Genomic DNA, 13,407 nt, shown 5'->3' with positions numbered 1-13,407 from the left:
AAATGAATCAGGCTACTGTTGAATCACATACATAATCATTGGCAAAGTGGATTTGCTAGAATTGGAACAATATCAGCTGAAAGATATAAAATCAACAAGACAGATGATAGGATAAATGTTTCAATATAGGATGATTCAAACATAAAATAATTAATAGGGTCCCTTGAAGAAATTAATAAAACCCTTAAAATATAGGTGAATGAATTATCCATTTACAATGATGTGGTGAAAGTAAAGTGAAAAGAATTCAATTCTATTTGGATTTTTTTCTACCTTTTTTAAAATAAAATTTTGGTCACTCTGAGTGGTTTTTTTTCCTGAGCTTGTTATCCTTAGGAAACTAGTTCCTCCTATGTAGTAAAAATCAGGGTAGTGATCTAATTTTTAAAATATAATTTTATTTTTTAACTTACAGCAGGATATATTTTATCTAAAAATGCAGAATTGTGGCTATGTACGGTAATTGGACTACTTATGGATTCAGTTAATAAAAAATAATTTATACAAAGCCTATTATATTGAGGTACTTTCCCAGGAACTGAGAATACAAAGTCCAGTAAGTAAGGTCTGTGGGCTCTAATATTTCATAGGTCTGTGAAGAAGCATTGATATTCCAAGCACTTTCGCCCTTTGAGAATTTTCCACCATGGTGATTTGCATATGTACCTTTCATTTGCTTGATTGGCTAATACACACACACACACACACACACACACACACACACACACACACTCCTTTTCTGTCCTTAAAAGAACCACAGTCCAATCACATGGATAGATTTGCTTTGTTCATTTTAATGATTTTTGGAAACACTTTTGGAATAAACGTAATTTAATAATAATGGTAATGTCCCCACACTGCCTCTTTCACATCTAACCAGAGTAGAAATGTAGTAAAGAGGTAAAATTTCCCTTACAAAAATTCTCCTAATACCTGCTAATATTCAGCCTGCTTAAGATTATAAGTGAATTGAGAAATTACATATTTAATTAATCTTTCTCTAAAATCATGCCTCATGAAAAGAACTCTTCCGTCTTCTCCAGACAGGTACTTATCCAGAACCTACTACCAGTTCTGGAGTGTGAAACTTCCCCCAAATAACTAGTTTTGTCTTGGGTAGGTAAAAGAATATATCATGAGATCAAGGTCATGCATCTAAATATCATGCACACTTTTGCAGAGGAATTATGTTAAGAAACATCCATGAAACTAAACCAAGCTGAAAGGAAAAGAATATTTGCCATAATACTAAGAAGCTTATAAAAGTACTATGATTATAAAATTTGATGATGTTCTTTTCTGTGATGTTCAAAATGAAAGAAAAAAGCTAAAAACTGGGCGACTGGGTGGCTCAGTCAGTTAAGTGTCCAACCCTTGATTTTGACACAGGTCATGATCTAACGGTTCGTGAGTTTGAGCCCCTCATCGGACTCTGCACTGACAGTGTGGAGCCTGCTTTGGGATTCTCTCTCTCCTTCTCTCTCTGCCCCTCCCTTGCTCACATGTAAATATACTCTCTCTCTCAAAATAAATAAATACACCTAAAAAAAGAGCTAAAAACTAAGCACAAGCAAATACTCATTAAAAAATGAAACAGGATCCTTACAGAGCCACCTTTGATACCTAAAGCCCACAGTGCACATAATATTTTGGGAAGAAGATACAATCTGCACCAGGACAGGGCTTGTCAAGTAAAGTAAGGATTGGCTTTACGTGCTAAGAAGAAATAAAGTCAATTGTTTCTTGGAATTTTTTTAACCCACTAAGACTCCTTCCAAAATGATTAATGTCCTGTATTTGGCAGGTCTTGTCGTTTGGGCCAAGGACAGCATACTCAATCAGATCCAGTGATAAATGAACCTGAGGCTTTTGTTCCAAATAACCAGGGCAGAAATGGTCCTTACTGTATCTTTGTTACTAAACAGAACTCTCAAAGATTTTGCTTTTTTTTTTTTTTTTTTTCCTTTGGTAGAGAACGGTCAGGGATATGAGGCTACTCTCACATAGGAGAAAACTGGAGGAGATATCTCAGCATCAAACTGCATAAAGTGAAGCTAAAAAGTCATCTAAATCTCAAGGAGAGAGAACTATCTCTGAGTATAGTGGTTCTCAACATGGGTGATTTTGCTTCCCAGGGCATATTTGGCAATGTCTGGAGATATTTTTCGGCTGTCATAGTGCAGGTGAATGAAGTACACTGTTAGTATCTAGCAGGGAGAGGTCAATGCTAAACATTCTCAAAGCATAAAGCAACCCCCTACAATAAAGAATTAGTTGGTACTGAATATCAATAATGCTGAGCTTGAAGTTGAGAAAATCTACCACTGAGATCTAAAAAGGAAACCAATGTTTCAATTGGGAGATTATATAAAATCAGAAGCGTTATCAGAGAAATGACCACCTTTCTGGAACTTCATTCTGCTATGGTAGAATTTTTTCTTGGCTTGAGACCTGGAACAGTACGTGCCTGAGCAATATTGTCCATTGCTGCATTGTCTCTAATAGAAAAACAGTGACACGGGGCTCAGTAGGTTAAGTGTCCAACTTCAGCTCAGGTCATGATCTCACGGTTCGTGGGTTCAAGCCCCATGTCAGGCTCTGCGCCGACAGCTCAGAGCCTGGAGTCTGCTTCGGATTCTGTGTCTCCCTCTCCTTCTGTCCCTCCCCCACTCATGCTCTGTCTCTCAAAAATAAATAAACATTGAAAACAAAATTAAAAAAGAAAAGGAGTAACATAACTCAACCATAAAGGGTTTGGTTACACAAATTATATTTTATGTATATCCATGAAAGGGAATATAAGTGTGATTAATGTGATCCTAAGTTATTTAAAAATACGTATGTCTATTTCTCACTTAGGAAGTTAAAAGAGAAAGTAGCTTTGAAGTGGCACAGACTAGAATCATCGCAATTGTTTTACTTTTAGCATAGATATCATCTACTTAGATTTATCATAAATGATGCCAAGTGGGCCTCAATTACATGATAGAAACTAATGAGAAAAAAATCCTCCCACAAAAGCCAATTCAAACCTTTAAAACATTGTATTTTTTTGAGAATTTGATCTAATCATTTCTTACATATCATTCACATATTTATTCTTTAAAAAATATTTACTTAATCTTTTTTTAATAAGTTATATACTAGACTAGGCCCTGAAAATACAACAATGTAGAAAATAGACAAAATAATTGTCTTCATGAAGTTATTGGTGTGTGTGTGTGTGTGTGTGTGTGTGTGTGTGTGTGTGTGTGTTGTGGTTTTGGAGTGGTGGAGGTCCAGAGATGACAGCCAAGAAAGAATTCTTGAGATGTCCTCGGTGTAAAGGGTGATTTTATTAAAGCACATGGGACAGGACCCGTGAGCGGGAATTGCTGCACGGGGTTGTGGAGTAACTGGTTACATATCATGGAGTTGGGAAGGGAAAGGCAAAAGGGAGGCCTCTAGAAGGACTTTCGTATGCTAAAGAGGACTTCTAAGTTACCTGAGGCCTTACTGTTGTCAAGCTAAGGTTGTTTTCCCCTCTAGGAAGGCATTAACATTAAGATAGTAGGGGGCTCCTGGAAAAATGTTATATTCTGTATTTGCCTTGATATTTGTCAGTGGGCTGCAGGTTATAAAGAAATTTAATTTTACCTCCCTTTCTTGCCTTTGTTCCTCACATCACTGTGGAGGGGAGGGTGATATTGGGACACCAGGAAACTGAGTCTGTATGTTTCTGGAGATTAGGCTATTGATAAGATTGCCTTTTTCTTGTCATTTACCAAGATGTTTGTAAACTGATGGAGACTCATGTCCTCCTTGACTGTGATTTCTATCAGGTAACCATTTGATTTCTCCTCTTAGCTTTAGGGCAGTCAGGAATGTCTGAGGAATGCCACACATATCCCACTTGCGGCGGGGGGGCAGGCATTGCCAGCATGTGCTTTGCCCTCAGCTTGCCTTATGCCCCCTCATCATGGGTACATGTGCCCCGTGTGCTTAGGGGATTTGGTGACTTTTGAAGAGATTTTTCTTGAAAGAAAGCCCAGCATCCCATTGTCATGAACTGATGTCTTTGAATTTTAGGGCAAAGCCCCACATAGCCACTATTCTAAGGCTTTGCCTGGAAAGACCAAAAGCCTCTTTTTTGTTGCTAGAAACAAACTAGTGGCAAATGAAAAGACTGTTGCTATTGGAAACTGCCTCTTTGATGGGCCTTTGCTTCACTAGAAAGCCACCAACAATTCCTTGTGAAGCCCTTGTTGTCAGGCATTTCCTTCATGAGGCTGCCACATATGCAAACTCTTTCTTGGTGCCTCTTTGTAAAATAAGTCCTCTGTCCTCTCTTTCAGTAGCTGTACCTCAGCTTGTGGGCCTTAGGACCAGGTTAGCTGTTCTTTCTTGCCAGGCTTCTATTTCAATCTGTGAAGTGCTACCTAGAAAATAACAACAGCATATATGTGTGCTCTTTAATGCCCCACTTCTTAATTGGAATGTAGGTTTAAAATTTAGGGGTGTGTGTGTGTGTGTGTGTGTGTGTGTGTGTGTGTGTGTGTATACATACATATATACGCACATATATATATATATATACACATATATACATATATATACACATATATATACATATATATACACATACACACACACACACACACACACACACACACACACCTATATATGTATGTATACATACACACCCAGATGGTAAAAGGAAACAAAATAAATCAAAGGCTTATACTCACTTTTATATAGTTGTAAATTTTGAAACAAAACTGAAATTTTGAAATGATATTCCTGGTAAATAACCAGGATTTGATTTCCTATTCAACTCAGTTGCATAATTTTAAAAATCGTTTCCTGTACAATTATTAAAAGAACAAAAAGTATCCTATATATGCAAAACTCTTAGTAGGATCAGACAGAAACTCTCACTGGGTGTGATTTAGCAAACTGTCCCCAGGGCTCCTAGGATTATCAGGTGAAGTGCAGTGAACATTGTTCTTTAATTTAAATGCCATTAGTCACGGTCTTAAAACTTCTTAGGCTTAGTGGATTAGAATAATATGACAGAAATCTTGACATTCATAATATTTAATGGCAAATTAAGAAATACAATGTAATCGCAGTGCTATTAAGGTCTTCCATGCCTTAATCTGCTTTTAGTCTTTGACCCTAGAGCTCCAAAATACTTCTTTAATCTTGTCACCCATCCTGGTGACAATGATTAGGTGATCAGGGAATCTTTGCTGAAGAATTAATTAAAAGTAAAAATGAAAGAATATAGCCCCGGTTTACCTGATGAAATTATTTACCCTTTTATGAACAAAATGATTTGGGGTGCCTGGGTGGCTCAGTGCTTAAGCCTTTCCAACTTCCGCTCAGGTCATAATCTCACCTCTTGTGAGTTTGAGCCCCATGTTGGGCTCTGTGCTGACAGCTCAGAGCCTGGGATTCTGTGTCTCCCTCTCTCTCTCCCCTCCCCCACTTGCACTCTGTCTCTCTCTGTCTCTCAAAAATAAATCAACTTTGAAAGTACAAAATTATCTCTGAGCAAAAGATTTAAAGGGGAAAAAAAAAGAAAAGATAGTAAAAGCCAAGTAACCCCATGTGTTTTTTTTTTTAAATCTTTAGAAAAGAAACAGTGTAACCTTGTATTTTCCTTTTTCTCTTATCTGTCAGAAAGCTTTTAGATAATTCCTTGCCCAAATCAAGCTCAAACCACCTACCACAAAACAGCAAACGCCATTGTCACTTATATATAATCTCTGTTATGCCTTGTTATTAAATATCATATTTCAAATTATTTCGTCTTTTCTCTGTTGTCTTAGTCTTTCTGAAAGATTTCGGGTGGCATTATAAATGATAATATTATATATGTAAACAGAGCCAGCTTTATGGACTAATACAATTGATAGAACCTCATGATGGGGTTTTGGGGTGATGGGGGTCGTTGGGTTTAGAGTCGATGGCCAAGAAAGAATTCTTGAAGACACCTTTGCTGATTTTATTAAAGCACAGGGACAGTACACGTGGGCAGGAAGAGCTGCACTGGAGTTATGACAGGTAACTCATTATGTACCCTCAGGGTAGGAGAAGGTCAAGGATAATGTCTGGAAGGTATTTTGGAAACAAGGTTTCCAGGACCTTGAGGGGCTTGCTGTTGCTAGGGAAACACCATTTGTTACCGTTTAGTAAAACCTCAGTCATGAGACCCTTCAGATGTGTATCAGGGGCCATAAATTTGGAGTATGATTGCCAGCATATATCTTGGGGGAGTTGAGGTAAAGAAAGTTTCCAAAGGAATTTTTATATGTTAAAGTAGATTGGGGTCAGTATAAGGTTAAACCAAGATTCCCTTCTACCCCTAGCAAAGTGTCCTCATCCAGGCAGCTGAGCTCCTAGAGGGAGGTCACTCTGCCAGTTTCAAGGACTTGTTAGTGGGCTGTAGGCACTATGCCCATGCTTCTTCATCACCTCATGCTCAAAAGGGTCCTGCGCTGAGGTTTAATGCTCTGTGATGGCTGCCTTAAAATTCTTAATTTCAACTTTAAATTTGTACTTTGTAACTGAGGTCTATTGGGACAATGGAGTATGTGCTGAGGGTTTGGAGCCTCTGCTCATGCACAGTCTGCCTCTCTGCCTCCCTGTCTTCCTAGGATGGGTTATAGGCCACGTGCTCCCTACCATGTTGTGCCCCTGGCCTTGCCTGACCTCCCCATTCCCACTCCTACTCGGGGGACACTGGTGTGCTCTCCCCAGTCAGTCCATAGCATCATCAGCAGAGGGAGGCTTACACTGCAATTGTCTTCCATCTCTTTGTGGGGCCCTGAGTGCAAGCATGAAACAGGTAGGGGGTGAGTATATTTGCAGAGTCTTAGCACAGAGTAGGACAGCAGCTACCCCTCCCTCGGCTGGCAACGACAAGGCGTATTTAGTAAGAACTTGACGCAAGCCTCTCATTCACCCCAAATCCAGAAAGCGAATGCCTTCCAGAGTGGAGGTGGCAATTTCTTGGAGGTCATTCTTTCACTTGAGTTGGCAGTGAGTTGGTGAAAATGGTAAATTGATTTCTCTGTCCCTAGCGATGGTAGTTTCATTGCCACAAACCAAGTGTCCTGTCCTGCATGTGATAGATTCACATTGATGTATTTTTTTGCATCTAGCATTGTTTTAATTAAAAACTATTATAATATCCAGCTGAGTGACACTAGGCAGAACATATGCTCTCAGTCCAGTCAGCCTGATAAATTAGAGATTCCAATTGCTATATGTGGAAATATGTAGATTTCAAATATTATATTAGAAATCCTGATTCTAGGGGTGCCTGGGTGGCTCAGTTGGCTAAGCTTCTGTCTTCTGCTCAGGTCATGATCTCGCAATTTGTGGGTTTATGCCCTGCGTCAGGCTCTGTGCTGACAGCTCAGAACCTGGAGCCTTCTTTGGATTCTGTGTCTCCCTCCTTCTCTGCCTCTCCCCCACTTATGCTCTCTCTCTCTCTCTCTCTCTCAAAATAAATCAATGTTAAATTTTTTTTAAAAAGAAATCCTGTTTCTATAGGATGACTTCTACTTGATCACCTAATGCAGATTAAAAGAGGTTAACTGAATCAGTGTTCCTTACAGTATAATAGTACATTAACCTAGCCTTTTCAGAGTCCAAAATGCAGTTTCTGAACCACATGCATAGAATCTGTAATAGGCAGAGTCGATCATAATCAAGAGTGGCCAGCGTGTGGCTTAAATATGCTTATGTTTTGTGATTAAAAATGAATATGGTAACCAAATTTCCTTCATATATATTAAGTGTGCCATATGCTTACTACTTCTCTCCATTAAATACGTGGCACATTAACCATCTGCTCTTCTCATCCAATACTGATAGTCATCAGTTGTGGAGACCCAGGTATACCAGCCAATGGACTGAGATATGGAGATGATTATGTGGTTGGACAAAATGTTTCTTACATGTGCCAGCCAGGCTACACAATGGAATTCAACGGTTCCAGAATTAGGACTTGCACAACTAATGGCACATGGAGTGGAATAATGCCAACTTGTAGAGGTAGGATAATTTCTCCAATATTTGTAAGTGATAACCACCATGTATTTACTTTTTAACATGCCATTTTAAGTTTAAAAAGTGTTTTTCTATTATTTCACTGTTTTCTGATACTAAAAATTGCTGCAGTTTTTATTTTAAAACCAGGTAGATAATAACATATAGGATTTTAAAATGATATTTCAAGAAAGATATTATATCTTATCGTGAGTAATGACAATGAACTTTAATGCAACCAAAACAACAAAAGTATCATGTTCTCTGATATGCACTCACTATCATCATTTATATTGAGGGGAATATTTAAAACATTTTTAATAAATTAGAATTTTAATTTGATGATCCACTTGGGCCAAGTAATTCAAAGATGGGAGGAAAACTTTCTATAACTTGAGAATAATCATACTGAATTATAAAACTAACTTTTCATAAAGAAAGAATCATGTTTCTTAAAAGAATGCAATCTATAATCAATCTTTTAGTTACTGTAGGCATACATTTGCTACTTTAATGCTGTGTATTTGATGCTGGAAATATTTTTTATAATTTTTTACCAATTTTTATGATTACTTATGTAATACTGCAGATGTCATGCCAGACAATTCCTATTGTTTCATAATCATACTGAGATTTCTCATTCAGGTGTCTTTCTAAACATCTGTGAATTCACAGTTTAACAAAAAGGATAAATTCAACATGTGTATCTTTCTTAATTACACACATTATCTTGTGTGTATTCTTGATTATCTGTTTCTGAATCAGATCACTATCTACAGTTAACATCTGAAAATATATGAATATTTTATATTTTAGAAGTTATTTCATACATGATTAATTGAATCTGATAATGGGAATGTTATATAACTCAAAAAAAATATCATATATGATGCAAGTCATAAAAATCTAGTTATTTCTCATTTTTGGATTTTGCATTGGTTACCCCCCTTTTTCCCTTCACCTCTGTCACATTATCCTACCCATTTCTGCTTGAAGCCAACTTAAAACAAATTTTAGGAAAACGTGGGTGGCTCAGTAGGTTCAGCTTCTGACTTCGACTGAGGTCATGGTCTCATGGTTTGAGAATTTAAGCTCCTAAATTTGGGCTCCTCTCTTGTCTCTTTCTCCCACTCTGTCCCTCCCCTACTTGTGCTCTCACTTTCTCTCTCTCTCTCAAAAATAAGTAAACATTAAAAAAAAACCCAAATTTAAAAATTAATGTTTAAACATTTAATAATTTATTTTAAAACCCTACAGTAAAGTTTTTAAAAAGTTTATTCATTTATTTTGAGACAGAGAGAGAGAGAGAGCAAGTGGGGAGGGGCACAGAGAGAGAAAAGAAGAGAGAAGGAGAAAGGGTGCCATCAGCACTGAGCCTGACGTGGGGCTTGAACTCACGTGAGTGTTGGGAAGGGGCAGAGACAGGGAGAGAGAATCCCAAGCAGGCTCCACACCGCCAGCACAGATCCTGATGTGGGGCTCAAACTCACGAACCATGAGATCGTGACCTGAGCTGAAATCAAGAGTTGGATGCTTAACTGACTGAGCCACCCAGGTGCCCCACAGTAAATTTTAACATATGAATTTAAATGGTTAATAGAACCCATTTGGATATTTTAATGAGATACATAATCTAGGTTTCTTTTGCAAATGACACAGAATTACTTGCAAATTCTTTGCTATAATGTTGACACTATATATAGCCAAACAGCCCAGATCTTCAGTCTGTCTAAAGGTCATTGGAAAATAATCTTATATAAAACCAATAATTTATCACTTACAGTATACTGAATGGTCACCCTCTATTTGCTTCCCTTAGATGTCAGGCAGCTTGTTATTTTGGAAGAGTATCTCTGACAACCAGTAGCCATTATGTTGCCAAGAAATAGTCACATTCTAGAAGGATTAATTCCAGGGATGTGTCAGGACTACTACTACTAGGAGAATAAAACATGTCACACCATATTGTCCTCCAAAAGGTTAAATTAGCACATATGCTTCTTCTAATGATTTTTTTTTTTTTACACCCAGGATATTTCAACAGCTGTGTCTAATCGCTTTTAATGTAATTGCAGCTGTTACCTGCTCAACTCCTCCCCAGATCTCTAATGGAAGGTTGGAAGGAACAAATTTTGACTGGGGCTTTAGTATTAGCTACATCTGTTCTCCAGGCTATGAACTATCCTTTCCTGCTGTTTTGACCTGTGTAGGGAACGGTACCTGGAGTGGGGAAGTACCACAGTGCTTACGTAAGTATAATTTCTATATTTGAAATTATATTTCCTTCTTTTCACTGTCTTAGAGCTCCTTCACTTAGGACAGCTGTTACTTAAAATTTTCAGGTTTTTCTAGAAGAAAAATGAGCTTGTTAAAGCTCATTTCAAGGTATAATTAAAATTCAATAGAAAATCATATTTACCAGTGTAGCTACTTTTCCTGTCATCCAACTTTTGTGTTCTTTCTGCTCTGACTCTAAATATTAGGCTGAACTACTTTGTTTTCAAATTTATTTAAAAAAAAAGTTATTACTCAAAATAAAGTCCCTTTAAGATGAATTCTACCCCTGGAAAAGTATTCTTATTTATGTCCAGTTTGTCTCAACTGAACACTCTCATTTACTCCCAAATTTCTTTCCACAGTAAATCCTTGTCACTCTACATGGTCATTCAAATCAAGTTCTTATGATGGTATTTGTCATGATAATGATTGTGATTATACATCTAAAATGACTAGAGTAGGGGCACCTGGGTGGCTCAGTCGGTTGGGTGTCTGACTTTGGCTCAGGTCATGATCTCACGGTTTGTGAGTTTGGGACCCACGTCGGGCTCTGTGCTGACAGCTCAGAGCCTGAATCCTGCTTCGAATTCTGTGTCTCCCTCTCTCTCTGCTCCTCCCCTGCTCATGCTCTGTCTCTCTCTCTCTCTCTCTCAAAAATAAAGAAAAACATTAAAAAAAATAAAATGATTAGGGTAAGCATGGAGATGAGGGATTATTATGATTTTCTTACAGAGGTTACTTTACAATATATATTCCAGCAAATGTCACTTTGAAATTAATTTGGAAGATCACAAGACAAAATAAAACTCAGCGTTGTGTTTTACACAAATTATTGTAGTACGTGATATGTGCAGTGTTCATTCTGAGGTGTCCAGTGCTATCCTGTTCCTAGTCTTCCCTTCCTCCTTCCTTCTCTTCATGAGGTAAAGCATCACCACCCCTCAACCCCCATCCTCATAGCCTTGAAAGTTAAGCAGATCTAACTGATGAGACAAAACTTCTTGGAACCCTCCAGTCTTCTCTCATTCACAGTGGAAACCATATTGTTTAAAGGCTAACGTGCTTTTTTTTCTTCTTTCCTCCTGACCTCATCGTATCCTACAATCCCCAACACTTCTAGGTCGATGTCATGATGTCACACAAATTGTCCCTTAAAATTCTGATATATGCTAAGGATCAACTTAGAAAAGACCAGTGTGTTCTAAATAAGACTAGATATTCTATGGCTATCTCACAACAGATAAGGACAAGGAGATTTACAGAGATGAGTTTATAGTAAAGTTTGTTTGATATGACTGGGAAAATCTCAATCAAGAAGTTATTTGGATAGAATATTTTATTTTTAGTTCTCTTAAAATGCAAATAATAATGCACTACCTACGACTGACATTGAATTATAACTATCCAAATATAATAGGGTTAACTGTGTCGAAATTGCTTGACATATGTTATTTCTACTGCACATAACAGAACTCCTAGTAAGTATGTTTACTCATGACATTTTAGTTAATAATGACTTGGGCTTAGAGAGGGGAATCAAATTGTAAGGACACTGTGTGACTGTGTCATCATTTAAGGCACCAGCTACATGGTTATATGGCCTACGGTTGCACTGCTACTAATTGGAAGACTATGAATGCCAGTTCAGAGGAGGTAGACTAAAGAGACAATGCTCTTATCCATTGATAGCCAAACGCATTCACTATAGGGACTTTATAGAAGGGAAAGTCTTCTCTCTTTATTTTCACTCAAAGTATGTCCTTTGATCTTAAAGTTTACGTCATTGAGAACTGAACCCTTCTGAAAATCAATCGTGTTGATTTAAGCCTCTAAGCTGGACACCAATAGGTTGTTTGGTTTTAGTACATGAAAGTCCACAGATAGAAAACAACAGAATAATAACACGGGGGGGGGGGGGGGGTAGGGAGCAGGAGTGAGGAGTTTATGTGGTTGTGTCTCCCTCTTTTGTTGAATAAAGATAAGTTTCTGAGATGAATGACTCAGCAGAAATATGCAAGACAAACTCTTCAGAAGTAGGTTAAGAAATAACTTGGCAATAGAAATGATTGCTAAGGTGAAAAGCTCACTGGTAATCTCCGTTGAAGAAATAGCCGTTGACTTCAACATGTGCTAAAGTTACAAAGATTAATAAGACGAAGACCCTGGCCTTTAGGATTTGATGCTATATTGCTAGAAGTGCTTAGAAGCCAACTAGCACAAAGATTCACAATATCCAGGAAATGTTGAAAATTAAAGCAAAGCACAGTAAACAAATGTTTACCTGTTGCTTTACTCTGACAATTTCCCCTAAATTTATGTTGTTGAATATTTATTTAATAATTACTTTTACTTCTGTTTTAAAAAGAAAAAAAAAGAAGTTCCTAAAAAAGAGGTTTGAAAATTCAGGTTTCTCCTGGAGTCTTGAATTTCAGGAAACAGCTTTCTTTGAACACTGAGCTAAAACTAAAGTGTTCTGTTTTTAGGGTATTTATCCATTCCTATTTGCCTGGAGTGTCCTAGGTGATTCCTGTTGTCCTGGTAGATGTCCTACCCAGTTAAAGGTCCCCGTTCAGCCTCAAAAACATCTTTGGTTTGGATAATGCACCATTTTAAGGGAGTGTTTATACTGAAAAATATTTGGATGTTACCGTTTGTTTGCCTTATAGGAAATAAGCTTTCGGTGCTACATTTGCAAATTTAAAAACCAAGTACAGTTAAAAATCATTAAAATGGAAAATGTATGTTATGTATTTTCTACTACAATGAAAACTTGAAAGCCTGTGATATCTTTGCCTCCATTCTGCATGCTCACTCTGCCCCAGCGTAACTGGCCTTAGGCTTCCTTCACATGCTAGACATGTTCCAGCATAGGGCTTTGGCAACACTGTTTCCTCTAGCTGGAATGCTCTCCCTTGGGGTATCGGTATAGCTGACTGCTTCGTTTCCTCCAAATCTTCCTTCAATGACAGACACCCTGGTCACCTTGTTTAAAACCTACGCCTTATCTCTCACCATCCATCACATCCACAAATTACTTGGTCCAAATCTCCTTCCTCCACACTGTTTCTCCACAGACGACTCCCTGCCTTC

At 37.8% G+C, this 13,407-nt stretch overlaps 1 protein-coding gene across 2 annotated transcripts in view; it reads left to right on the top strand.

Moving 5' to 3' along the window:
* CSMD3 (CUB and Sushi multiple domains 3) overlaps positions 1-13,407 on the top strand; it is a 1,245,616-nt gene that overhangs the window by 1,192,594 nt on the left and 39,615 nt on the right. For both annotated transcript variants that reach the window (XM_078441978.2, XM_078441977.2), the window contains 2 exons: positions 7,867-8,046; positions 10,116-10,289. In XM_078441978.2, coding sequence (XP_078298104.1) covers positions 7,867-8,046; positions 10,116-10,289 — 354 coding nt within the window. The remainder of the gene's footprint in view (positions 1-7,866; positions 8,047-10,115; positions 10,290-13,407) is intronic.

Source organism: Panthera onca, chromosome F2 (assembly GCF_046562875.1).
Source record: "Panthera onca isolate mPanOnc1 chromosome F2, mPanOnc1 haplotype 2, whole genome shotgun sequence".
In the NCBI taxonomy this organism is placed as follows: Eukaryota; Metazoa; Chordata; class Mammalia; order Carnivora; family Felidae; genus Panthera; species Panthera onca.
The sequence above is the reverse complement of the archived record's forward strand: the minus strand, read 5'-3'. Positions and strand labels throughout refer to the sequence as shown.